Raw genomic sequence first — 27,055 nt, forward strand, 5'->3', positions numbered from 1 at the left:
CTGGGGTCCCTGTTGGTGCCTCCGTAAAGGTCTCCTCTGGCTGACCTGCCCCATGACTGTCCCCATTGTCTGTTTGGTCACCCCCCATTGTCTGTCTGCCCCTGTAAGGTGCCAGTCTGTCTCTGTGTACCACTACCCTGCGCCTCCTTGGTGGAGTTTGGATCCGGTACACCACCTCCCCCACACGCTCTAAGATCAGGCAAGGCCCTAGCCACGCACTGTCTAATTTAGGGCACCGTCCTTTTTTCCTGGCCGGGTTGTGTAGCCACACCAACTCGCCTGTCTCAAAGTGGCGCCCCCTCGCGTGCACATAGTGCCGCTTCTGTCGCATGCCTGAGCTCCGTAGCTGCTCCCTGGCGTAGGCATGGGCAGACTCAAGCCTGTCCTGCAGTCGTCGGGCGTAGTCCAGGCCAGCCAGCACTGGTGTTTCCTCTGGCGGTCGCCCGAACACCATTTCCGCTGGTGTGCGAAGCTCCCTACCCAGCATGAGAAGGGCCGGTGAGCAGCTGGTGGAGTCCTGGACAGCTGACCGACAAGCCATGAGGACCAGGGGAAGGTGGGTGTCCCAATCCTTTTGGTGATTTGCTGTCACTATGGCCAACTGTTGTGCTAAGGTCCGATTGAATCGCTCCACCAGACCGTCGCTCTGAGGGTGAAGCGGGGTGGTGCGGGTCTTCTCCACCCCCAGTCGTTGGCACATTTCTGCAAACACTTTTGATTCAAAGTTCCTTCCCTGGTCACTGTGAATTGACTCAGGCACCCCAAACCTGCTGATCAGCCCACCCAGTAACGCATCAACGACCGTCTCCGCTTCCTGGTCAGGGAGGGCGTATGCCTCCGGCCACTTGGTAAAATAATCCATTACCGTCAACACATACTTGTTACCCTTTCCTGAAACAGGGAAGGGCCCCATTACGTCCACCCCCACCCTTTACCAAAGGTGCCCCAACGGGGAACTGTTGTAATAGGGCGTGTGACTGACCAGGTGGACCCTTCCTAGCTGCACAGCTGTCACATTGTCTACAAAAGTCCTCTACATTGCGTCTATGTCGCCCCCAGTAAAACCCTTTCCTGAGTCGTTTAAGTGTCTTAGTCGCCCCAAAGTGCCCCGAACCTAGTCCCCCATGTAGCTGACCTAACACCATCTGCTGTAAAGCCTTTGGAACCACTATCTGCCAGGTGACCTCTCCCGTCGCGGGCGCCTTCCACCCCCTCTGTAAGACCCCCTCATTCAGCCTCAGGTTGTCAAAACCGGCCCACAGTCTCTTTGTTGTTGGGGACAGGGGTGCCACCTCCTCTCTCGACGGCCGTTGGCCCTCACGGACCCACTGCAGTACCAGGGCCAGCTCCCTGTCCTCCTCCTGCCTCTCTCTCCACACACTGTCGTTGACCAGGTGAGTGTCTCTGCATACTGGAGGCCCCAGCTGGCTCACCACAGCCACTGTGCCCTCCTCCTCACACAGCTCTCTCTCCCTGTCAACCCTCTTCTCGCAGTAGCCACAGCCATCGTCTGCACACGGTCGACGAGACGAGGCATTGGTATGGCGCACCCCGGCCCTGTGCTCCACTTGGAAGTTGAATGACTGTAGTTCTTCCAGCCAGCGTGCGATCTGCCCCTCAGGCTCTTTAAAGGAAAGCAGCCATTGGAGGGCTGCGTGGTCGGTGCGCACCACAAAAGCTACGCCACAGAGGTAGTATTTGAAGTGGCGCACAGCAGCCACAACAGCCAGCAGTTCCCGTCGTGTGACACAGTAGTGCCGCTCCTCTTTGGTGAAGGTCCTGCTAAAGTATGACACAACCTTTTCCCCTCCTGGACCAGGCTGCGCCAACACCGCTCCCATGCCCACGTTGCTGGCGTCTGTGTCCAGGACAAACGGTTGTGACGGGTCAGGGGGGGCGAGGACCGGGGCCTCCATCAAAGCATGTTTCAGGAAGTCAAATGCATGCTGGCACTCCTCAGTCCAAATAAACTCCCTGTCTTTGCCCAGTAGGCTCGTGAGGGGGGAAGCAATGCTGGAGAACCCCTTCACAAACCTGCGGTAATAGGAGGCCAGCCCGAGGAAGCTCTTGACCTGCTGCTTTGCTGTTGGGACCGGCCAGTCTCTAACAGCTTCCACCTTCTCGGACATGGTGTTGACGCCCCTCCCCCCTATGCGGTGCCCCAGGAAGGTTACCTCTCGCTGCATGAAGTGACATTTATCTGGGTGTAGCTTCAGCCCCGCTCCCGTCACTCTCTCCAGCACCCTCCTCAGCGTTCCCAGTGCCTCTTCAAAAGAGGTCCCATGAGCCAGGATGTCATCTAGATAGACCAGACACTGTTTGCTGGGGACGTCTGAAAGTACACGGTCCATGAGACGTTCAAACGTGGCCGGTGCATTGCAGAGTCCAAAACATAACACTTTGAAATGCCAGTGGCCACGATGAGTAGAGAACGGTCTTAGCTCGTGCTTCTGGGGCGAGCGGTACCTGCCAATAGCCGCTGCGTAGATCAAGGGAGGAGAACCACGAGGACCCCCTCACCATGTCGATGCACTCGTCCACGCGGGGAAGTGGATACGAATCCTTCCGCGTCACCGAGTTCAACCCCCTATAGTCCACGCAGAAGCGTAGCTGACCCCCTTTCTTAGGGACCATCACCACTGGGGCCGACCAGGGGCTGTTGGACGGTTCGATGAAGTCGGCCCGCTCCATCTCCTCCACAGCCCTGTCTGCCGCTTCCTGTCGAGCCAGTGCTATGCGGCGGGGCCGAAGTTTCACCGGTCGTGCATCACCCGTATCGATCTCGTGCTGCATAAGGTGGGTGTAACCCACATCCTGTTCACTCCATGCAAAGCCGTCCTTGAATTCTGTCAGGAGTTGTCTCAGCCGTTCCCGTCGATCTGTGCTGAGCCCCTCGCTGCTTCTCCGACAGACCTCCTCCACCGCTACTAGAGTGGGATCCACCCCCCCACGGGACGTTGGGGCAGAGGTGACAGTTCAGTGGTGTCCCTAGGTGTGAAACTGGGCGTCACTGGAGACAGCTGATGGGTGCATGTGGCGGGGACCTGCTTCCCCATCTCCCCTCCTGACTCTACAGAGGATGCTGACCGGCAGCCCCCACCACTAAGCAGTGTTTCAGGTGTGGACATTGTAACATCGGGCCCACCTCCAAAGCTCATAGTGCCTGTGCCTAGGTTTAATTGGCAGCCAGTGTCTCTGAGGAAGTCCAGGCCCAGTATACAGGGGTCCTGAACACTTGCCACCCACACTAAGTGTTTCACTGTTCTACCCCCCACAGTCAATGTCATAATCTTCTTCCCCAGCATTGGAGCAGTCTCACCTGTAACTGTTCGCAGTTGGACCACTGTGGGCTCCCATGACAATTTATTAGGAACAATGTCTGGCCGTACAATTGTCACAGTTGACCCCGTGTCCACCAATGCTGTACATGCAGTCCCTTCCACCATCACCGGAACGTGGCAAAAGTCCCCAGCTGTTGTGCGCCCCACCACCACAATATCAGTAGGTATAGAGTTTACCCGCTGCTGGTCCTTTTGCTCTCCGTTACCTGGGGGCATGTCTAGAGTCCGCCCTGCCCCTTCGGCACGGACCCTTTCCCGTTTCCCGAGTTGTGGACAACAGAGCAGTCACGGAGTAGATGACCAGGCTGGCCGCACCCCCAGCAGACTAGAGGGCCAGAGCGCCGACGGCGGGGCTCGCTGGGCTGTTGAGGAGCATTTACAGAGACTGCACGGATTAGCTCTGTCACTTTGGCTGCCCACCTCTGTCGTTCTTCGCTCTCTGTGCATGATCCCGCCGCTCTGACCACCGCTGAGTCCCTTGCTCCCTTCCCGACAGACTCTCCCCAGATTATTTTGTTCCGTCTTGCCACTTCGAACGCCTCCTGCAGCGAACGTGGTCTCGCCAGCTGAGTCTGTGCTCGCAGCTCCGGAGGAGCCAAAGCTAGGACGAAGCGGTCGCGTGCTAGCTTGTCCTGCACGGCCGGTGTCATATGACCATAAGCCCGCCGGGTCAAACTTTCGATCTCGTTAGCCAACGATCTAAGCGACTCCCCCGGTAGTCTTTCCCTACGACCCAATGCCGAAAGAATGAGCTCAGGATGTCTGTCCCGACCATATCTCCTATCGAGTGCTGTGTCCCTTCCCTCTACCTGTGCCCCTTCCTGTCACCTGTGTCCCTAAATATAGAACCCTGTGCCTCCAATGACTGCCACCCAGTGTCCAAAATATTCTGACAGTTCTATCTAACCAAAATAATATGACACGTCAATAAGAAACACAAATGGCTCCTACAGTTAGGAAAGTGGAAGATAGATGCTGTCTATTCTGCCGGAAAGCTAAAGGAGAACTACAGCTTAACTACAGTTTAAACAAGAACTCACACAGGGAGACTTATTAGTTGATTTGGTCACTACCTCCGTATACAGAGGAATGGCCATTTTTATTTATGTTTGTGTACGTCTATTAATTGTAAAGTGGTATGTTCACGTCAACCAAGAGGCCAGTTGTGATGTGTCGTTTGTGAACGATTCCTTCATTTTGAACAAATCTTTAGAATGACTGGGGAGTAACGAGTCGTCTCAGTGAGTGATTCGTTCATCTTCTCGTGGCAGCGCATAGGGACTGTTGCATTGGCTCAGTAGAGGAAACAGAAAGGATTCGTTCACCTCATTCACGTTCACGTGACTGCTAGGTTTAGCATAGAAGACGTGAATGATTCGAGTGATAATTACAGGTTTTGTTATTTTTGCTTTACTTACAGTTCAGTGCAGTAATTGTTTGCTGTGATAATTAAATACCAGTGTGATAATAAGTGACCATTTCAAATCATGCAAACTGTCATGATGTATTGTATTTAATGGGGGAGTTTTTGTGGAAATATTATCTTGCACACAAATGTGCAATTCCTTTCCCTATAGCCTACTCTAATTTATCTTGGCTGGTTTAGATGCACTAATATTTCTTCCTTTGGAATATGATAACTGTTTAAAATAGTGGAAATATTGAACAAGCAAACTTGCTGGTTCTTTATCCTCGATTCTCTATGATCATCCCAACATTCCCAATACAAAAAACCATGTTGTACAAATATACAGTTAGGTCCATAAATATTTGGACATTGACACAATTTTCATCATTTTGGCTCTGTATACAACCACAATGGATTTGAAATGAAACAATCAAGATGTGCTTTAAGTGCAGACTTTCAGCTTTAATTTCAGGGTATTTACATCCAAATCAGGTGAACGGTGTAGGAATTACAACACACATTTTATATGTGCCCCCCCCCCTTTTTAAGGGACCAAAAATAATTGGACAAACTAACATAATCATAAATCTAATTGTCACTTTTAATACTTGGTTGCAAATCCTTTGCAGTCAATGACAGCCTGAAGTCTGGAACCCATAGACATCACCAGACGCTGGGTTTCGTCCCTGGTGATGCTCTGCCAGGCCTCTACTGCAACTGTCTTCAGTTCCTGCTTGTTCTTGGGGCATTTTCCCTTCAGCAAGTGAAATGCATGCTCAATTGGATTTAGGTCAGGTGATTGACTTGGCCATTGCAGAACATTCCACTTCTTTGCCTTAAAAAACTCTTTGGTTGCTTTCGCAGTATGCTTCGGGTCATTGTCCATCTGCACTGTGAAGCGCCGTCCTATGAGTTCTGAAGCATTTGGCTGAATCTGAGCAGATAATATTTCCAGAAACACTTCAGAATTCATCCTACTGCTTTTGTCAGCAGTCACATCATCGATAAATACAAGGGAACCAGTTCCATTGGCAGCCATACATGCCCACGCCATAACACTACCTCCACCATGCTTCACTGATGAGGTGGTATGCTTTGGATCATGAGCAGTTCCTTCCCTTCTCCATACTCTTCTCTTCCCATCATTCTGGTACAAGTTGATCTTGGTCTCATCTGTCCATAGGATGTTGTTCCAGAACTGTACAGGCTCTTTTAGATGTTTTTTGGCAAACTCTAAAAGCTGTTAGCACTAGCTCCCCAGTCTATAGAGAATCAAAGTAGTCTAAATAGGATATAGAAATATAATATTCTTTAAACCCTTAATGACATAGTGTTGTTGTCAAATATCATAGTCTGTCTCCTCCCTCGACACTGATAACTGATGTGGTGGAAATTTACAATACAGTGTTTTAAGAGAAGTTTAAAGTTGGTTAAGAAGCTTGATACAACGAATGTTGAATCAACTCCATTTGGTAGAGATGCCATTTGCAGTTTATGACACCTGGGGAGGATGAGACGGCTGGTCTGGAGACAATGTGGATTCAACTGTATTGTGACCTGAGGGAGCAGTTTAAGAGATGAACTGATCAAGCTGCTCTGACCCTTCCTGTTGCATGGGTGGTGTTAATTAAATACTTGTTTGAAGATGTCCACACAAAGGACAGTTGACCATTTGACTGGTGAACTCCTGTGGTTTTACTATCTACTGGTTTGGGGAGAGATGCCACATCAAAGAACTGTGGGACACTTGGTATGGAGTCAAACTGTCACTGAGCAGTGCTGACCAATCACAGAGTTTGCTACATTGATGGATTGACCATCAGAAGAACCATTTGATCTAAAGTTTATATAAGGCAGGGTTTTAGGGTTGTTCTTCATCACTCTTGCGAACGACCTGTGGCTAGCACCTCCTTCGTTATGACTGATCACAAAGTACTTTGTTAATTCTTAATTTGTACAAGCAAAATAAAGTTATTGAAACCGCCATCTCTTGACTATTCAAATCTACACAGTGCCACTAGAATTTTTCCATAATACTGATAACATGCCCAAACAGGATGAGAGAGAGAGAGAGAGAGAGAGAGAGAGAGAGAGAGAAAGCCCCACAGAGTAACGTCACACGTGTGATTCTGAACATTCCAACCGACTATTTTTCGACAGACAAAAACGACATGACAAACGCTGTAGTACGGCTTCAAAATGTACAATTAGGAGGCTAACAAGTAACACTAGCAGGTAGTAGCATTGCTACGAGTATTATGCTAGGTTGCTAGGTAACGGAAGCTAACTAAAGCTAGCTAGCTTCCGTTTTGGAAAAATAACTCACTCTGGTGGAAGCGTCGGTAATATTTAGAGATATTAATAATATTTAATATCAGTAATATTTACATCTAAAGGTTAAAACAAAACAAACATTCTACACACAGCAATATTTACAAACACTCTGGGATATCAATTCCAACTGTATACAGTTCAATCTTCAATGACATCTATGTGAGCACAGTGTGTGAGAGTGTGTGTGGGCTATTCTACCTGACACAGGGACACTGAGGAGTCATGCCAAACACAGAACCCAGGATAGAGGGGCTCAGTGAATGTGCTGTGGAATGTGTGCAGGTGGGTCAGTGTGTCAGAAGAGACTGTGTAGAAGGACAGAGTGCCGGCCGGCCAGTCCAGATACACTCCTACTCTGTGGGAGCTGGAGGGGGGGGCAGGTATGGCAGTTCTCTTATTATTGTGCCAGGCAGAGTAACTGTTATCATCACAGACCAGACTCCAGGACTTGTTATTGTCTCCAAGCCTACAGTCAGCACCCCTTCCTCTCCTGCTGATTCCTTTATATGTCACTGCTATATGAACCACTCCTCCACTCCACTCTGCCTCCCAGTAACAGCGCCCAGACAGACCCTCTCTACACAGCACCTGTTCCCAGTCCTCAAATCTCTCTGGGTGATCAGGATACGGCTGCTCCTCTCTCCTCGTCACCTTTCTGTTCTCCTCAGACAGAGAGAGTTCTCTGTGTGCTGTGTTTGGGTCCAGTGTGAGCTCACAGGCATCTGACGGGGGAGACCAAGACACAATATATTACTGATCATCATCATTCACATTAGAATGTCTCCCTCTTCCTGCCCTCCCCCTTTCATTCTCTCTCTCTCTTTCTGTTCCATCCTCTCTACCCTGCTGTCTGTCCCTCCCTCTCTCTCTCTTCCACTCTCACTCTCTTCCTTTCATTCTCTCATTCTGTTCTCCATCCCTCACATGCTACCTCTCTCCCTCCAAATCCCTCTTTCTATCATCCCTCATCTCCTTACCCCTGATAAGCCCCCATCACTCCATCTTTCTAGGGAGGGGAGGAGAGCAGAGGGAAGAAGGGAAGAGGGGAGGAGAGGAAGAGGGGAAGAGGGAGGAGGGGAAGAGGAGAGGGAGAAGGGGAGGAGGGGAGGAGAGAAGAGGGAGGAGGGGAAGAGGGGAGGAGAGGAAGAAGGGAATAGGGGAGGAAAGGAAGAGGGGAAGAGGGAGGAGGGGAAGAGGGGAGGAGAGGGAGGAGGGGAAGAAGGGACGAGGGGAGGAGAGGTAAGAGGGGAGGAGAGGGAGGAGGGGGAGAAGGGAAGAGGGGAGGAGAGGAAAGAGGGGAAGAGGGGAGGAGAGGAAGAAGGGGAAGAGGGGAGGAGGGGAAGAAGGGAGGAGAGGAGGGGACGAGGGGAGGAGAGGAGAGGGAGAAGGGGAGGAGGGGAGGAGAGGAAGAGGAGAAGAGGGAGGAGGGGAAGAGGGGAGGAGGGGAAGAAGGGAGGAGAGGGAGGGGAAGAAGGGAAGAGGGGAGGAAGGGAGGAGAGGGAGGGGAAGAAGGGAAGAGGGGAGGAAGGGAGGAGAGGAAGAGGGGAAGAGGGGAGAAGAGGGAGGAGGGGAAGAAGGGAAGAGGGGAGGAGAGGAAGAGGGGAAGAAGGGAGGAGAGGAGGGGAGGAGGGGAAGAAGGGGAGGAGAGGAAGAGGGGAGGAGAGGAGGGGAGGAGGGGAGGAGAGGAAGAGGGGAGGAGAGCAGAGGGAGGAGGGGAAGAGGGGAGGAGAGGGAGGGGAAGAAGGGAAGAGGGGAGGAAGGGAGGAGAGGAAGAGGGGAAGAGGAGAGAAGAGGGAGGAGGGGAAGAAGGGAAGAGGGGAGGAAAGGAAGAGGGAGGAGGGGAAGAAGGGAAGAGGGGAGGAGAGGAAGAGGGGAAGAGGGGAGGAGAGGAGGGGAAGAGGGGAGGAGAGCAGAGGGAGGAGGGGAAGAGGGGAGGAGAGGGAGGGGAAGAAGGGAAGAGGGGAGGAAGGGAGGAGAGGAAGAGGGAGGAGGGGAAGAGGAGAGCAGAGGGAAGAGGGGAGGAGAGGAAGAGGGAGGAGGGGAAGAGGAGAGCAGAGGAGGGGAAGAGGGGAGGAGAGTAGAGGAGGGGAAGAGGGGAGGAGAGTAGAGGGAAGAGGGGAGGAGAGGAAGAGGGAGGAGGGGAAGAGGAGAGGAGAGGGAGGAGGGGAAGAAGGGAAGAGGGGAGGAAAGGAAGAGGGAGGAGGGGAAGAAGGGAAGAGGGGAGGAGAGGAAGAGGGGAAGAGGGGAGGAGAGGAGGGGAAGAGGGGAGGAGAGCAGAGGGAGGAGGGGAAGAGGGGAGGAGAGGGAGGGGAAGAAGGGAAGAGGGGAGGAAGGGAGGAGAGGAAGAGGGAGGAGGGGAAGAGGAGAGCAGAGGGAAGAGGGGAGGAGAGGAAGAGGGAGGAGGGGAAGAGGAGAGCAGAGGAGGGGAAGAGGGGAGGAGAGTAGAGGAGGGGAAGAGGGGAGGAGAGTAGAGGGAAGAGGGGAGGAGAGGAAGAGGGAGGAGGGGAAGAGGAGAGGAGAGGGAGGAGGGGAAGAGAGGGAGGGAAAGAAGGGAAGAGGGGAGGAGGGGAGGAGAGGAAGAGGAGAAGAGGGAGGAGGGGAAGAGGGGAGGAGAGGGAGGAGGGGAAGAGAGGAAGAGGGGAAGAGGAGAGAAGAGGGAGGAGGGGAAGAGGGGAGGAGGGGAAGAAGGGAAGAGGGGAGGAGAGGAAGAGGGGAAGAGGAGAGAAGAGGGAGGAGGGGAAGAGGGGAAGAAGGGAAGAGGGGAGGAGAGGAGGGGAGGAGGGGAAGAGGGGAGGAGAGCAGAGGGAGGAGGGGAAGAGGGGAGGAGAGGAAGAGGGAGGAGGGGAAGAGGAGAGCAGAGGGAAGAGGGGAGGAGGGGAAGAGGGAGGAGGGGAAGAGGAGAGCAGAGGAGGGGAAGAGGGGAGGAGAGCAGAGGAGGGGAAGAGGGGAGGAGAGCAGAGGAGGGGAAGAGGGGAGGAGAGTAGAGGAGGGGAAGAGGGGAGGAGAGTAGAGGGAAGAGGGGAGGAGATGAAGAGGGAAGAGGGGAAGAGGGGAGGAGAGGAGAGGGAGGAGGGGAAGAGAGGGAGGGAAAGAAGGGAAGAGGGGAGGAGGGGACGAGGGGAGGAGAGGAAGAGGAGAAGAGGGAGGAGGGGAAGAGAGGAAGAGGGGAAGAGGAGAGAAGAGGGAGGAGGGGAAGAGGGGAGGTTTGGAAGAAGGGAAGAGGGGAGGAGAGGAGGGGAAGAGGGGAGGAGAGCAGAGGGAGGAGGGGAAGAGGGGAGGAGAGGGAGGGGAAGAAGGGAAGAGGGGAGGAAGGGAGGAGAGGAAGAGGGGAAGAGGAGATCAGAGGGAAGAGGGGAGGAGAGGAGAGCAGAGGAGGGGAAGAGGGGAGGAGAGTAGAGGGAAGAGGGGAGGAGAGGAAGAGGGAGGAGGGGAAGAGGAAAGGAGAGCAGAGGAGCGGAAGAGGGGAGGAGAGGAAGAGGGAGGAGGGGAAGAGGGGAGGAGAGCAGAGGAGGGGAAGAGGGAAGGAGAGGAAGAGGGGAGGAGAGGAAGAGGGGAGGAGGGGAGAAGGAAGGGGACATAGCACACACAGACGTACACACAGTATTGATGTGGGTAATTGTGTTAAATTACTGCTTCTAAAAGTGTGTGTTTACAGTGTGTGTGTGTGTCCATTTTTGACAGTGTCCAAGTCACTAATGGTATTGTCCCTTGTATGACCTTGTGTACTAGAACCAAGTAGCAGTCAATACTCACGTCTCCAGGCCTTCAAAAGGCCAGGTTTGATCCAGCACTCTCCACCATGATCCACACTGTAGGGATAAGCAGAGGAATGATGAAAATACACTTCACCTGTTGATAAGTGACTTAGCAACTGACTTTCTAAGTAAACATGTTGTTTCTCTCTTATCATCAGAGGTGTATTCCAGAAAGCAGGTTTTACAAACTCTGAGCCTAACCCTGAACTCTGACTTGATGAACCCTGAGATGGGAAGCTCAGAGTTATCGCTTCTAGAACAGCTGATCTGAGTTAGTTCATTTCTAATTCACTGGAATTACATTTAGTCATTTAGCAGACGCTCTTATCCAGAGAATTAGAAATTCTCATGTGTGCAGCCGAGTATGAAGACATTTTCAGAAAAATATTACTATTAAAAATATTTAATAGTAGAGCTGCACGCAGCATACTGATTCGCTCAGCCCCTTCTTGCCCCGCTCGCGTTCTCTCTCTCTCACTACAACAGACACGTCTGTGAATAAGCCCCTCTCTCCGTGCACGCTCTGAATCAATGCACGGGTCAAACAGCTTTTTCCCTCAGAGACAACAGGACAATCAATCTGGAGTTTACGAACGGTTAGGCCCAATCCCAATGTCCACCCTCACAGACTCACAGACTTTGAGGCACGTTCTCACTAAGTCTGTGAGGGCTTAGGGCTGTCCCACTGTCAAATTGTCAAGTTCGTGAGGGCTCTTTCGAACACATTTTATGCACCCGTAAGTCTGCATTTTTGCAGACTTGCCCACAATTCACAGCGTAGTGACGTGAAACACGAGGGTTACCGGGGGAAGCCTGGAAGAGAGAAAAAGATCCTGGCTAACCCTCTTCATACAAGAAAGACGAAGAACAGTAAACAAACAAGCATGGAAGGAGCAACCAACCCTGACGTAAACAGAAATAGAAGTTAGAAATAACAGTTAACATCAGAAAGTTTAAACACAAAGCTCACTGACGGTTAATATAGCCAGAACTGGGTGTAGTAGGGCTGCACAATTAATACAATTTTAATCCCGATCACGATTTTGGCTTCCCACGATCAAATTCGCGTGATGGAGCGATATTTAAAATGCGGCATTCTTTTGGCAAAGCCAATCTAGCGCTCCGTAAACCATAGGTGCGTTCGACATCGGCTGCGTGAAACGACCAGAGAGAGTTGCTGCTTGCAGTCGGGGAAGAGTTATAAACGGCTGCGTAAAGTCGGACATTCCTGCTTCCTGGTTTGCTGCGTTGACGTCAGTCATGGCCGATCAAGCGCTGTTTGCTTACTTCATCACTGACGAACTGCATGGTATAATTAGCCTACGTGACAAAAAAAGTTGTTTTGGTTAAAATCAACAAATAATCATGATAATTAATCGTGATCTCAATGTTGATCAAAATAATCGTGCTTATCATTTTGGTCATAATCGTGCAGCCCTAGTGTGTAGGTTGTCCTTTGATGATAAATTCCAAATATGCTTTCATCAGATTTGATCCAACAACATTACTATTTTACCTATAATGCCGCAAAGTGCTGAACCATTCCAATTTATAGCATTTTGAGCTCTTGTAGCCTCTTGCACTCAATCACTTACTAGGTGACGTCAAGTAAGTGTGTGAGGGTTCAGGGCTTAGGGTTTAGGGGGGACATTGGGATTGGGCCTTAGTATCATCATTCTCTGCACAAAGGAGTCCAAAACTGAGTAAATATAATAATATTTGTAGTTAAAAACATTCGGCAAATATAACAATATGAGTCCAACATAATGTTTATATTATATGAAGCTCAAAAACTATTTTGCGCTCAAATTGATTCCATTTTATTTTCTTGTTGAAGTCCCTAGCTACATTCACTTCAAACCGACACTAGGACCTAGGTTTGAGCTGAGCTACATTTTACAACATCTGGTTTTAGTGACCTCTCTTTCTGGAGCTAAAAACCCAGAGTTTCCCTCATCTCAGGGTTTAAAAACTCAGTTTTCACTAAACCCGCTTTCTGGAAATACAATTATGATTGTGGCTACAACCATATTGTAGATTGTAGAGTAAACATGCAGTTTTAATTGTAACATCAAGAAATGCAAGGCCTATTAACGTAATTAGATATATTCAGTGTTAAGCGACATTACCTAAAGAGGTATATAAAAAACAAACATCTCCTTACTTGAGTTTCTCCAGTCTGCAGTGTGGATCCTCCAGTCCAGCAGAGAGCAGCTTCAATCCTTTTTCTCCTGGATGATTGTAGCTCAGGTCCAGTTCCCTCAGGTGGAAGGGGTTGGACCTCAGAGCTGAGGCCAGAGAAGCACAGCCTTCCTCTGTGACCAGACAGCCTGACAGCCTGTAGAAAGAGGATCAATATTGTGACAGAATCCATCTGGGCCTCCAGAGTGAGTCAGCACAGAGGGGTTCATTTGGCAGGTACTGTCATAGCTGCACCTCCCCTCATTAGACAGAGTGACCCACGTAATCCAATATCAGAAAAGTTGAAGATGTAACTCTTTATCCTGTATAAGAATGATAGTGTTCAGCATTCCATTTGTGTAGAGAGGCCAACCCCCCAGGTGAACTATAGGCAAGGTAAAGGCTTAGGTAAACAGGAAGATCCTTATCTTATCTGAGCATTTCACGTAAGTTAGCCTAAGCAGGGCCACTTTAAGACATATGCACGCACGCACGCGTGCAGGATCTATGCAAGGGAGCCAATGAAAGAAGAGCCATGTGACAGACAATTCTATATATTTGTACAACATGGTTTTTGTATTGGGAATGTTGGGATGATCATAGAGAATCGAGGATAAAGAACAAGCAAGTTTGCTTGTTCAATATTTCCACTATTTTAAACAGTTATCATATTCCAAAGGAAGAAATATTAGTGCATCTAAACCAGCCAAGATAAATTAGAGTAGGCTATAGGGAAAGGAATTGCACATTTGTGTGCCAGATAATATTTCCACAAAAACTCCCCCATTAAATACAATACATCATGACAGTTTGCATGATTTGAAATGGTCACTTATTATCACACTGGTATTTAATTATCACAGCAAACAATTACTGCACTGAACTGTAAGTAAAGCAAAAATAACAAAACCTGTAATTATCACTCGAATCATTCACGTCTTCTATGCTAAACCTAGCAGTCACGTGAACGTGAATGAGGTGAACGAATCCTGTTTCCTCTACTGAGCCAATGCAACAGTCCCTATGCGCTGCCACGAGAAGATGAACGAATCACTCACTGAGACGACTCGTTACTCCCCAGTCATTCTAAAGATTCGTTCAAAATGAAGGAATCGTTCACAAACGACACATCATGACTGGCCTCTTGGTTGACGTGAACATACCACTTTACAATTAATAGACGTACACAAAAATAAATAAAAATGGCCATTCCTCTGTATACGGAGGTAGTGACCAAATCAACTAATAAGTCTCCCTGTGTGAGTTCTTGTTTAAACTGTAGTTAAGCTGTAGTTCTCCTTTAGCTTTCCGGCAGAATAGACAGCATCTATCTTCCACTTTCCTAACTGTAGGAGCCATTTGTGTTTCTTATTGACATGTCATATTATTTTGGTTAGATAGAACTGTCAGAATATTTTGGACACTGGGTGGCAGTCATTGGAGGCACAGGGTTCTATATTTAGGGACACAGGTGACAGGAAGGGGCACAGGTAGAGGGAAGGGACACAGTTCTCACCATACCAGAGAACAGACCACAGTGCACAGACCACCGATGACATTGGGAAACCTGGTATGTCAATCTACATTTTACAACTATGCATAATAAATAACAACTAAACGGCAAATAAGGACTGGAAAATCTGATACATTGTGTCAGCATAAGATCACTCCTAAACTACCTGTGTATAATGGCAACGATATAGACGTATTGGAAAACTAGAAACATTAAGCGAGAACTTGCCCTTTTATTGGAACTTGAGCTTCAAACTGAAAAAGGTTTTTTGTATTCCACAAAACCTGGCCGCTATCCCCAATCAAGGGACATTGTCGTCACCTGCGCTGGTTTGATTGACGTAGATGGAAACTCTGAAGTTCAACGCGCAGGGAGAGTGTGTACTGGCAGCATCAAGCACGCTTTATTGATGCTATAAAAGCCATATTGGGAAACGGCTAATATAATGGGGTTGTTCGACTGAATGCTAAAATATTACAACAATATCGTCTGTTTGAAAGTCGTGCAGTCAGAATACAAACGTTCCTGCATTACGCCAATGAGGTCTTATGAATAATAAACAACTAAACGGCAAAGCCCTCTCCTGCTGCCTCTTCCTAGCTAGATATTTGTAACTACCTCCCGTTCCCCCTACCCTGCCTCAGTCACCTAAAATGTCATTTTACATATAAAACGGTGAAATATCAGCCTACCTGGCGAACTTGTTCCACTGAGTTGGATTCCAACTCAAGAATATCCCACCTCAGTCGCTCTTTATTAGCTAGCTACAAAATGTCCTGGTTTATACACCGCAAATATCCTGTGGTAATCCTGAGGTAAACTTCTTCTAAATTACAGTAAAAAAAAACTGAAATACTTTTGTTCTGGACTGGAAAGTCATGTTTTGTTGACTTAAACTTTCAGATGTTAGCTACATTTTTCTTATCTTTGAATTTTATGAGCAGATATACATCGCTGGTTCCGACGCCATTAGTTAATGTCGTTCTTTTTAGCAACACGGCTAACTGATCCAGAGAGATCACGTGACAGAGCATGCAAACACGTCATGCTATTGGACAATATTATCATAGTGAAATAACAGCAATTTCTTCTGAAAAATGAAAGGGGAATTAAATGGAAGTGAAATTAACCAAATATATGCAAAAAAAACTTAGCTACCCAATACATGTATATATTTTAAAATAAAAGAATGCTTATCAGTATTTATTTAATTCTGTTAGGTCATTAGATAACCATATGCTGCTCCAAAAGAGCAACATAACTGCCTGTTGGCTCTGCCTTCCGTCCTGAGAGAAGAGGAACTGCTATATTCGAATGCTGTTCGTGGATAACGGTGTTGGAACAAACGGTTAATCGTCAACACCATCATGCCTATGTCTTTCTGTATTTCAACATTTTTTATCTTGCTAAATATATATATATATATATATATATTAAAGAATATATTGTGCTTATTAAAGTTATGCATTGTGCTTATTAAAGTTATGAACTTAGAAGTGTGCTCAGGCTTAAACATTGGGTCTCACACTGGGTGTGGGAAGCAGGCTGTTCTTTGTGTCTCTATCTCTTCATTTTCAGAAACAACCTTGAAACCGGGTGGAGACGGCACCCGAGCAGGTGGGACGCGTAGGCAAGAACAACTCCCTGATGCACGAGAGAACAAGCTCAACCCTTTTTTAATACTTGTGTTTCAATTGCACTGTATAAATATATGCTGGGGAGGGACAGATAGCCAGTTGGACTTCGTGAACCAGCCCAAACTCTGTTGCGGGTAGGGAAACGTAGACAACCCCAGAGCTCTGTACTTGTTGATTTCCAACTGCTGCATTAAAGCTGATATTATCGGACCTCTGCGACTCCAGACCACTCTTTCTAGAACACAGATTTGTGTCATTGAATACCATCATTACATATTGGAATAGACACATAGATTTTGAATCCTTCAAATGGTGACCCCGACGCTGAAAAGAGGGAGTCCAGAGGGTTCCGGCCCGACCGACAGATCGGGAGAGAGACCCGTACACCGGTACGAGGAGGCAGACGTAATCGTCAGAGGCGCCTCAACATAAAAAAAAGGTAAGCAGACACCTGTTAATTCAAAGTACTGCTATTCGGAACTGAGAACCAAATTTAGACGATTACTATGTTTCATCGTACCTAGTCAAACCAACAGTGGTGGGAAATCAACCGTTTTTGTGTTTTGTCTTTGTCCAAGGGGAGGTTAGAGTCCTCTCCAAGGGTTAGAGTCCCTGAACTCGTTGTCTTTGTCCAAGGGGAGGTTAGAGTCCTCTCCAGGGGTTAGAGTCCCTAAACTCGTTGTCTTTGTCCAAGGGGAGGTTAGAGTCCTCTCCAGGGGTTAGAGTCCCTAAACTCGTTGTCTTTGTCCAGAGGGAGGTTAGAGTCCTCTCCAAGGGTTAGAGTCCCTGAACACTGTCTATTTGTGTGGAGTCAGATTGAGTTTAATAAAAAGAGAGGAGTGTGGTGTGTCTTTTCTTTGTCCTCTCCGGTACAAGAGGGTTACAGAATTGAATTGATGTGAAAAAGTAATATTTGTGTGGAGTCGGGTTGAGTTGAATGGTATTTTAAACAGATCTGTCGTTCTTTAAAAAAAATATATATATATATATAAAAAGATCCACTAGGTGTCCTCCAAGGACCATAATTGCCTTCAGTGCAAAATCTAACACGTTGTCAAATTGTGAGATCACTCACTTTTATCAATCTCTTGCTTTTTTCTTTGACCAAGAAGTTACAGAAATCCCGAGGAGAGTTGGAGAAAGGTGGGGGCTAAAAGAGTCCAGTTACTTTGAGATCTTACAAAGGTGATCCCAGAGGGTATACCCCTGGTTTATAAATTGGTTCTAATACAATTGGAAGAGTTATACTAGAGCAAAATTAAGTGAATAGACGGTAAACGCTAAACAGCTGTGTTGGTCAAAGAATGGTTTGAGGAAATGTATGTGAAAAATTGTGAGGAAGCAATTGGAAAGTTACATAAAGGATTGGTTTAGAGAGGATCATGGAAGGTTATGAAATAAAACAAGAAAGTTTTGTGGATGTGAAGAGATGATTGGTTTAAACACTGATGTTTTGAAGAGGAAACTTTGAATATACTTTGATGGTATATGGGATAACATTTTAAGTCAAAATAGTAAAATCTAGGGTTTTTAAGAGTTTTTATAAAGATATTAGATATAATGTGGTTAAAAATGAGAAAGAGAACATAACTAAATGTACTTTTATTTGGAGTTTAATTGTAATTTGGTTTTAAGTTTTATTTGAGAGTTTTATCAGAGCCTGGCATACTGTTTGGGATAAACAGTTAGGCTGTGATAATGTTGTATTAATGAATGGTATTAGTGCATGAAGAGGGTTATTATAACATTCAGTTCTGAAATAATTTGGGAACACTCATCAAGTCTGATAAATTGTGGTTATGATGGTTTGAGCTAATTGGCTCGTTTTGAACTGCAGCAAAACGAGTTATGAAGTTCTACCTATCTGACCTTTTATAGAAAATATATTTGGGAAAAATGTTTGGCTAATAGCTACATTAAGAACATTTTTTGGTCTATATTTCATTTAAGAAGCATACGGATTCTGGTTTGGCATAATGAAAATTGCTTTTATCATATCTTTGATAAAAAGAGGTGTGATTTGGTAAAATAGAGAATCTAAAACAATATTGGTCTTAAACTTAACTGTTTTAACAGACAGAAAAGGTTTTTTGGAGTGAAAGAAATTAGACTAACAGTTGATTTTCTAAAGAAGGGAACAAAGAAACAGATTGTCATTTCTGGGCATGACTAATAGGAGTTGAATATGGGGGCTCGTTATTAGATGCTGTTACATGTGTTTGCTCAACAATAAGAAAACTGAAGGGAAAATACTGCCTGGTAATTATAGATACAGTATGTTTACTATGTGAATTGAAGTCTTTCCCAGTCCTATACCAGATGCATAACACCATTTGAATTGATTTATTGGAGATCATATGTAATACCACAACTTAAACCTTTCACATAGCATGATGAAGAGGCAAATCAAATGGTTAACCAATTTTATAAAAAATGCTAACTAGAAAAGAGATGTCTTCTGCTAAATTCTGTTCCAGGTGAAGCAGTAAACCAAAGAGTGGAGGAGTCAAACGAGGAGATTGGGTATTGATTAAAGTTATCAATGAAAGGAGGGATCTTATGAAGACTTTAAAATATCCTGTCTAATTTCTGTTTTTTCTATTTGTTTCGAATTTATTTTATTTTATTACAATTCTAAAAGCTTGGCTAAAGTTGTATGTATGTGGTGAAGGGGGCCTGTGAGCATGTCCAGGTCTGCCGTGGATACATGGATGTCGAATGTCCACTCTGGAGTGACGGTGGGTTTTCCCCTATAACATCATTAGGGTTTTCCCACTGTGTCCAGTGTGTCCACACCACTTGGCCATAACGCTGCATAGTCTCATCATTATTGTTGATTTGTATGTCAACATTGTGTAATCGGTAATGGGATATTTTTTAAATTTGGGTTTGTTGTCACACCTTACTGTTCGCATCTCATTTGACTCAGTTACTGCTTGATCATGGGAGATAAGGTGATGCGGGGACTGTAACTCTTTTCTGCTTCAGGACGAGTCAGACCGGCGGGTCTGATTACCTAACCCCTGTTCTAAGGCCCCATTCCCCTGGAGACCCTGCCCCATCTGCCCCTATGCCTCATCAGACCTATGAGTGGTCTGCCCCCCCCCTCCCCCTTGAAGACCCTGTCCCACCTGCCCCAATACATCATCAGATGTTCGGGGAAGCCTGTTGTACATTTATGGACAGGACCATTCAAGGTCATCGAGAGAACCTTGCACGCCCTAAGGGTGCTGGGGAAAGGAAGTACGTGGTACCACTGGAGCATGTGTTGTGCTGCTCCGGAATCCAGTCATACGTTCCAGGAGTTGGTGGAGAAGGGCCAGGAGGGGCAGTGAACCGTTTGCTATTGCTACGAATGTGAGAGTCCGGACAAGAGGGTTACGACTAGGTCAAGAGTGATACTGCTTGACCACACTAGAATTGTACTGGACTAAGAAGGTTTCCGCTATTTTACTTAAGAGTGTGCTATATCAATATCAACATGATTGTTGCTGTATCCCATGTATCAGGTCCCTGTGTAACAGGATCATTGTCTCGGCTGAGGAGAACCCGACGAAGGGGTTCCAAATGCCGTTGCTGGGGCTGGCTGACCAGGACGAGAAGGCGGTGGTTGGTCCGGGCTATGTTGATTGATCTCTGGTGTTTTCAGAGATCAAAAGAGGGATTAAAGAATGTATAATACATTACAACACATATTCTAGAACTGTGATCACCAGCTGCTTATCAGGCACGGCACTAACTATAATCCCAGTTATTAATATGTGTGGCATTTTAATCACTGAATGCATCACGGGCACTGTGCACGAGTGAATATAACAACAGGATTTAAGAAGGATGCATGTCTTAAAGTTATGTATTGTGCTTATTAAAGTTATGTCTTATGAAACTTAGAAGTGTGCTCGGGCTTAAACATAGGGTCTCACTGAGTGTGGGAAGCAGGCTGTTCTCTGTGTCTCTATCTCTTCATTTTCAGAAACAACCTTGAATCTGGGTGGAGATGGCACCCGAGGAGGTGGGACGCGGAGGCAAGAACAACTCCCTGACGCACGAGAGAACAAGCTCAACCCTTTTTTGATACTTGTGTTTTCAATTGCATTGTATATTATATGCTGGGGCAGGGAAAGATAGCCAGTTGGACTTCGTGAACCAGCCCAAACTCTGTTGCGGGTAGGGAAACGTAGACAACCCCAGAGCTCTGTACTTGTTGATTTCCAATTGCTGCATTAAAGCTGATATTATCGGACCTCTGCGACTCCAGACGACTTCTAGAACACAGATTTGTGTCATTGGATACCATCATTACATATTGGAATAGACACAAAGATTTTGAATCCTTCACTGACCAGATCATTATCAGATAAGTTAAATCATGCCATACCCTGATAAAAAACTGTTCCTTTAATTATTTTGAGCAGTGTAGTTTAAAGTTGTTACATTATTGTCTGCATTCTGTTCTCTTTTTGCTTTAATGCTATGTTACATGTAGCAAAACCAACCTCAAGGATAATGGCCAATATTATCTTTAGTGATCTGTGCAAATGACCAATACAAGTGTGTTCAACTTCCTAAAGAGCAGCGTTGCACCTGACACTTAAGGCCGAAATATACTTTCCGCTATGTACGTGTACACATGCTGAATGGCTGCAGCACGTATCCTGCGTTCGCTTGGTGCGTACTTTGTGCACGTGTCCCTGGCCCTTAAATGTACGCATACGCAAGGTGCAATACCGACAGAAATCGTGGGCCAGTATACTATCCCTGCATCTCAGATGGAATGCTACCATCAACCTACCCAGACGCTCCCATGTCACCCCGCTCTTCATCTCCCTCCACTGGCTACCCATCACGGCCCGCATCAGATTCAAGACCCTGGTACTGACCTTCCGAGCGGTGAACGGGACTGCGCCTGCCTACATCCAGTCTCTCCTCCAGCCTTACACCCCTACCCGCCGCCACCTACGGTCTTCTTCTGACAACCGTCTGGTGGCCCCACCTCTCAAGAGCACCCGCTCCCAACCCAAGCTCTTCTCCTGTCTGGCCTCCCAATGGGGGAATCACCTCCTCACCTCCATCAGAGACACTGACTGTCTCCCCACCTTCAAGAAAAGGCTAAAGACGCACTTGTTCCAAAAGTACACCAGCACTTAAAGATTTGTTAGTTGTAACTGATTTACAGTTAGGTCCATAAATATTTGGACATTGACACAATTTTCATCATTTTGGCTCTGTATACCACCACAATGGATCTGAAAGAATACATGTAAATGGACCATCCTCTGAAGTAAAAATAGCCAGTTACAGAGTAGTATTATACACCAAGCACACTTCTTGCTATTCATAATCCGAAACCCTTCATGCAGTGGAAGAGGCGCCAACCATAGGGACTGACGTGGAAATTGACACCATACTGTTGAAACGATGACGATGGGTATGATTATGGATTTATCTGATTGAAAATGAAATTTTGAAAATGTTCACCCCTTTTAGTATTATTTTATATTACTGGGAACCATATGTTAAGCTGTTGACTTATTATAGTTGAGCTTAGTATTATTACCACTACTGTACAATAATATGAGGAATAGTATATCTTAACCCTTGTGTTGGAGCCATTATACAACTTTGTTTTGTTTTATTTATATACCACATTGGTGATGCTAATAAATGGGCAGTTTTATGTTTGAGCACTGGGTGGAGCATTGTCTTTGGGAAGGCATATAGGTAATTAACAGCCAGGGATACACAGGTGTGTGGCTAGGTGGAAAAGCATACAGCTTTTCACCGTGTCAGGTTTGTGTGTCATTGTTTGATTTGTGTGCAAAAGAAAATGAATGGAACTAATCCAAAAATTAAATGAAATGGACTGTATTGCTGGTGCTACCGTGAGCAGGCCGTCAGCACAGAAATGCAGACATATTGTGGACATTGATTATTGGCACGCAGAACACGCGTCCAAGCAAGTGCTTCCCTGGTCCCACCTCATTGGCCTAATGTAGGAGTTGGTAAAAGACTCTACACCTTGTGTTGTCATAAGGGTCAAACATGACTGCTATTATATTTAACAGCAGAGAAAACCCCCAAATAGTTTTTTTTTTTACCCAACTTCAAATGTCTTACTTTTCCTAGTGACCCCAACATTTGTAAAATGTATAAAATAATTAACATCACAACAACCACAAAGACACAGTGGAGGGGGTGGAGACGTTTCCGTCCACTGTGTCTCCCATCTTCCTTCCTACCCTCATTTATCCTGTGTTTTCTGTTTGGGGTCAGTTCTTCTTGTTTGTCAAGCCTACAGTACCAGCATGTTTTTCTCTACCTCCTTTAGTCTTTTCTGCCTCTTAGTTCCCCTGGTCCTTACATCCTGCCTGGCCTGACTTCGAGTCTGCCTGCTGCCCTGTACCTGAATGACTCTGCCTTGTGGATGACAAACCTAGCCTGCTCTGAATATTCTTTGTCCGTCCCCCTTGTACCTTTAATAGACCACAAACTTACGACCAGTGTGTGATTCAGTGTGTGGTGTGATTATAACTGTTGTTGTGTCATGTTGAACAGGTATGCAGACCTGAACCACAAATAGTTTACAATAACGTCCAAAAGAAAACACACCTTGTGTAATTATGCAAAGAGACGCTCACTGATGAGGCTGGGACTAGGCCTACATAAAACCTTTACCGGCATGTAAAATTTTGTTTAAGTTGCTTGGCAGATTGTGTTTGTGATAACGAGCCAGGCCACCTAAAGCTATGTAGCTAATGATGAATATAAAGTTATGCTACCTCAACGTTAACTCATGTCAGCTGCATACCTCTCCCGACTTAATAAAACTAAGTTAAACGCTGTGGTACCGCGCTCCTTCACTTGAGTGAGAGAGAGATGTGAAAGCAGAGCACTAATCCGCCTCTAAGAAAAGAAAAAAACTAATGCATTAAATATAATGCATTGCCTGGCCATAAGCACACTGCAATACTTTGAGAGTGCTAATTTTTAGTTCAAATACACAGTTACAGATCAAATTTAACTTTTTACCGAGTCAAACCCTACTGCTTGTGTGTTTTGAGTGGTCTGGTCTTGACCCGGTATCGCCCTGACTTGGTCTTGGACTTGACTCGGTATAGCCCAGTCTTGGTCTTAGTCTTGACCCTTTCCCGACCCCTCAAAGTCTTGGTCTTGTCTCGGTCTCGATACACCTTGGTCTCGGTTTAGGTGATCTTGACTACAACACTGTCTCCTGGTTATGTCATGTTGAACATGAATACAGACCTCAGTGTCTCCAGCTTGCAGAGTGGATTCCCCAGTCCAGCAGAGAGCAGCTTCATGCCTGAATCCCCCAGGTTGTTGTTACTCAAGTCCAGCTCTGTCAGATCTGAGGAGGGGAGAGCTGAGGCCAGCGCTTCACAACACCGTTCTGAGAGGTTACAGTCATTCAGCCTACATGACATAAGGAGAACATGAGACATCATGAGTCACGTTTTGTATTATAGGAACATACGATAATCAAACACTATGACATTATGTGCTGTTGTAATATTATCTAAAAAATAAAAATAAAAGCCTTATACATACAGAGCAGTTTTGGAGTCTTTGACCACTGGCAGCAGCCTCAGAAGACCTTCCTCTGATCTGAAGTATTTCTTCAGGTCAAACACGTCCATCTTCTCTTCTGAAGTCAGCAACACAAAGACCAGAGCTGACCACTGTGTAGATGAGAGCTTCTTCTCACTGGAGAGACTTCCTGAGCTCAGGTAGTGTTGGATCTCCTCCACCAGAGAATGGTCATTCAGTTCATTCAGACAGTGGAACAGATTCATGCATCTCTCTGGAGAGGAATTCTCTCTGATCTTCTTTTTGATGTACTTGACTGTTTTCTCATGGCTCTGTGTGTTGCTTCTTGTCTGAGTCAGTAGGCCTTGTAAGTCAGTCTGGTTGGACTCCATTGAGAGGCCCAGGAGGAAGCGGAGGAAAAGGTCCAGTTGTCCATTCTTACTCTGCAAGGCCTTGTCCACAGCACTCTTGTAGAATTGGACTTCTGGTTTCTCTCTGAAAAGAGCCAACAGTTTGTTGGAACTGGAAGGTACTGGATTCTCAGACATCAGATTCTCATCGTTGTTGATGAATGAGACAAACACAAACACAGCAGCCAGAAACTCCTGAAAGCTCAGATGGACAAAGCAGAACACCTTCTTCTGGAAGACTTTACGATCCTCTCTGAAGATCTGTGTGAACACTCCTGAGTACACTGAGGCATCACAGACATCAATTCCACACTCTTTCAGGTCTTTCTCATAGAAAATCAGGTTGCCTTTCTCTAGCTGATGGAAGGCCAGTTTTCCCAGTGACTGAATACTCTGAATGCTGTCTTCATCCCAGTCTGAATCTGTCTCAGTTTTCCCATGATACTTCACTTTCTTTTGTATGGTCTGCAACACCAGAAACTGTGTGTACATCTCAGTCAGGGTCTTGGGCATCTTCTCTTTCTTCTCTGTTCTCAGCATGTGTTCAAGGACTGTAACAGTAATCCAAGAGAAGACTGGTATGTGGCACATGATGTAGAGGATCCTTGATGTCTTGATGTGTGAGATGATTTTCCTGGCCAGGATCTCATCACTGCATCTCTTCATGATGTACTCATCCTTCTGTGGGTCATTGAACCCTCGTACCTCGGTAACCAGGTCAACACACTCAGAAGGGATCTGATTGGCTGCTGCAGGTCGAGTGGTGATCCAGATGAGAGCAGAGGGAAGAAGCTTTCCTCTGATCAGGTTGGTCAGCAGCACATCCACTGAGGTGGACTCTGTGACATCACACCATCTCTTGTTCTTTTTGAAGGCTAAGGGCAGTCGACACTCATCCAGACCGTCAAAGACAAACAGAACGTTGTACTTGTCGTAGTTGGAGATTCCTGATTCTCTGGTTTCCGAGAAGAAGTGATGGACAAGTTCCATCAGACTGAACTCTTCTCCATCCAACAAATTCAGCTCTCGAAACGGGAGAGGAAAGATGAACTGGATTTCCTGATTGGCTAGTCCCTCAGCCCAATCCGTGATGAACTTATGCACAGAGACAGTTTTTCCGATGCCAGCAACTCCTTTTGTCAGAACAATTCTAATAGGTGTAACTCGTCCAGCTGAGGGTTTAAAGATGTTGTTGCATGTGATGGCTGTTTCTGTTCTTGCTGATTTCCTGGATGCTGTCTCAATCTGTCTCACCTCATGTTCTTTATTGATCTCTCTACTCTCACCCTCTGTGATGTAGAGATCTGTGTAGATCTTATTGAGAAGAGTAGTGTTTCCTTGTTTAGCTATGCCCTCGAACACAGTTTCAAACTTCTTCCTTAGTTCAGATTTGAGTTTCTGTCGACAAATCTCAGCACGCTCATCTAAACAAAAAACAACATGTTAAGTGTGTGTTTTTTGTTAAACGAAGTTTTGATGATTCACAGATTATGAACTGACAATGTGTCCTCTATATTCAATTCAAAACATATTTCAAATCTATGATCATTTATCAGGTACACAATAATGAAACAGCTTAGTATACTCACACATAGTACAAGGTCATATAAAGATCTACACGACATTGGGCTACTCTGAGTCTCATAACTTTCTTTATGTAACCTTCATCATATACCATCAATCGGTCAACTGAGACTAAATATGGAGTATCTTACTTTTCTCCAGAGTGTCAGCCAGCTCCTTCTGGTTCATGTTCCTCAGGACGTGCAGTGTGATCTTCAGAGCTCCCTCTCTGGCACTGCTCTCCTGCTTCTGATATTCAGGGTCCACCACTTCCTGGTCCTCCTTCTGACTCTCTAAGCCTTCTGGAAAATCTGAACTCAGAATCCTCTTCATCCTCTTCAGCTCTTTCTTCACAAACCTGATGACGGTCTCCTCAAGCACCTGAAACAGAGAGGGAAGATATCAGATTAACCAGGAACTATCTACACAGTAGAACAATATGATACAAATTATTCCGTCTTGTTTGTACTTTAGATTAATACAAAACTCACTGTGAATATGGAGGACAAGTCCTCATGGTGACTCTGGTGTGACTCAGACTTCTCCTGTTGATCTCTGAGGACAAGAGATGACATTACTTAACCACATGAACCACATGTACAAGGGCTGATAATCTACTAAATAGTATATCATAAATAAGCATGAGTGGTAAACTTATCCACTCATGCATACACACAGACACACTGTATAAGAGTGATATTATCACTACCAAGTAAACCATCTTCTATACCACTACAAGGCACTATTCCTTTAATACATTCATCAAAGATAGGAGCACTGTCACCCCCAGGTAAACAAGTGTGTTGTGTTTCAACCAGACACTGAAGATGACATCAGGATCCACCTCACACAGGACTGCATGTTTGCTAGCAGCCTGCTTTAGACACTGCAGCACTCCTCCACCCAGGAGTTTAAGGCCTTCTGGTCTCAACCAGTCTAAGTGGGCTGAGCCCCACCTGGTCTGTGCTCATACCAGGCCTGGTACCTGCAGGGCTTTGTGTGTGTGTGTGTATGTGTGTGTGCTGTGTATGTGTGTATGTGTGTATGTGTGTGTGTGTGTGTGTGTGTGTGTGTGTGTGTGTGTGTGTGTGTGTGTGTGTAGGGAGGTTATTGTTGTCAAACTTTCACTAGAGCTGCTGATGAAGAAATTATCAACACACTGTTGGAATTACGACAATGGAGAAATGATCATGGTTTATATGATTGATATAGAACCACTTAATCAACTTTTTACTTTTATATGCTATATTATTGAAAACCAGATGCAAAGTTGTTGATTGATTAGAATTGCCACTAAAACATAATAATGGCCAAATGTGGAAGTCCAGATACACGGGGTTTGAGTGCCAGAGAGAAAAGAATGTGTGT

General features: G+C 46.2%; 2 protein-coding genes across 11 annotated transcripts in view; both read right to left on the minus strand.

Moving 5' to 3' along the window:
- The window catches only part of LOC134017788 (NACHT, LRR and PYD domains-containing protein 12-like), a 162,496-nt gene that overhangs the window by 122,064 nt on the left and 13,377 nt on the right, over window positions 1-27,055 (minus strand). The window lies entirely within an intron of this gene.
- Window positions 4,464-27,055, minus strand: part of LOC134017786 (protein NLRC3-like) — a 168,620-nt gene continuing 146,028 nt past the window's right edge. For 5 of the 10 annotated variants that reach the window (XM_062457801.1, XM_062457799.1, XM_062457798.1 and 2 more), the window contains 7 exons: window positions 26,179-26,242; window positions 25,840-26,068; window positions 23,736-25,548; window positions 23,433-23,600; window positions 13,003-13,176; window positions 10,837-10,892; window positions 5,223-7,805 (listed from right to left, as the gene is read on the minus strand). In XM_062457801.1, the coding sequence (XP_062313785.1) occupies window positions 7,273-7,805; window positions 10,837-10,892; window positions 13,003-13,176; window positions 23,433-23,600; window positions 23,736-25,548; window positions 25,840-26,068; window positions 26,179-26,242 (3,037 nt within the window). In that variant the 3' untranslated portion in view covers window positions 5,223-7,272. Of the gene's footprint in view, window positions 7,806-10,836; window positions 10,893-13,002; window positions 13,177-23,432; window positions 23,601-23,735; window positions 25,549-25,839; window positions 26,069-26,178; window positions 26,243-27,055 lie in introns of all 10 variants that reach the window. The other 5 variants (XM_062457805.1, XM_062457806.1, XM_062457802.1 and 2 more) reach the window with 3 other exon arrangements.

The sequence above is a fragment of the Osmerus eperlanus genome, chromosome 3 (assembly GCF_963692335.1).
Source record: "Osmerus eperlanus chromosome 3, fOsmEpe2.1, whole genome shotgun sequence".
Taxonomy (NCBI): Eukaryota; Metazoa; Chordata; class Actinopteri; order Osmeriformes; family Osmeridae; genus Osmerus; species Osmerus eperlanus.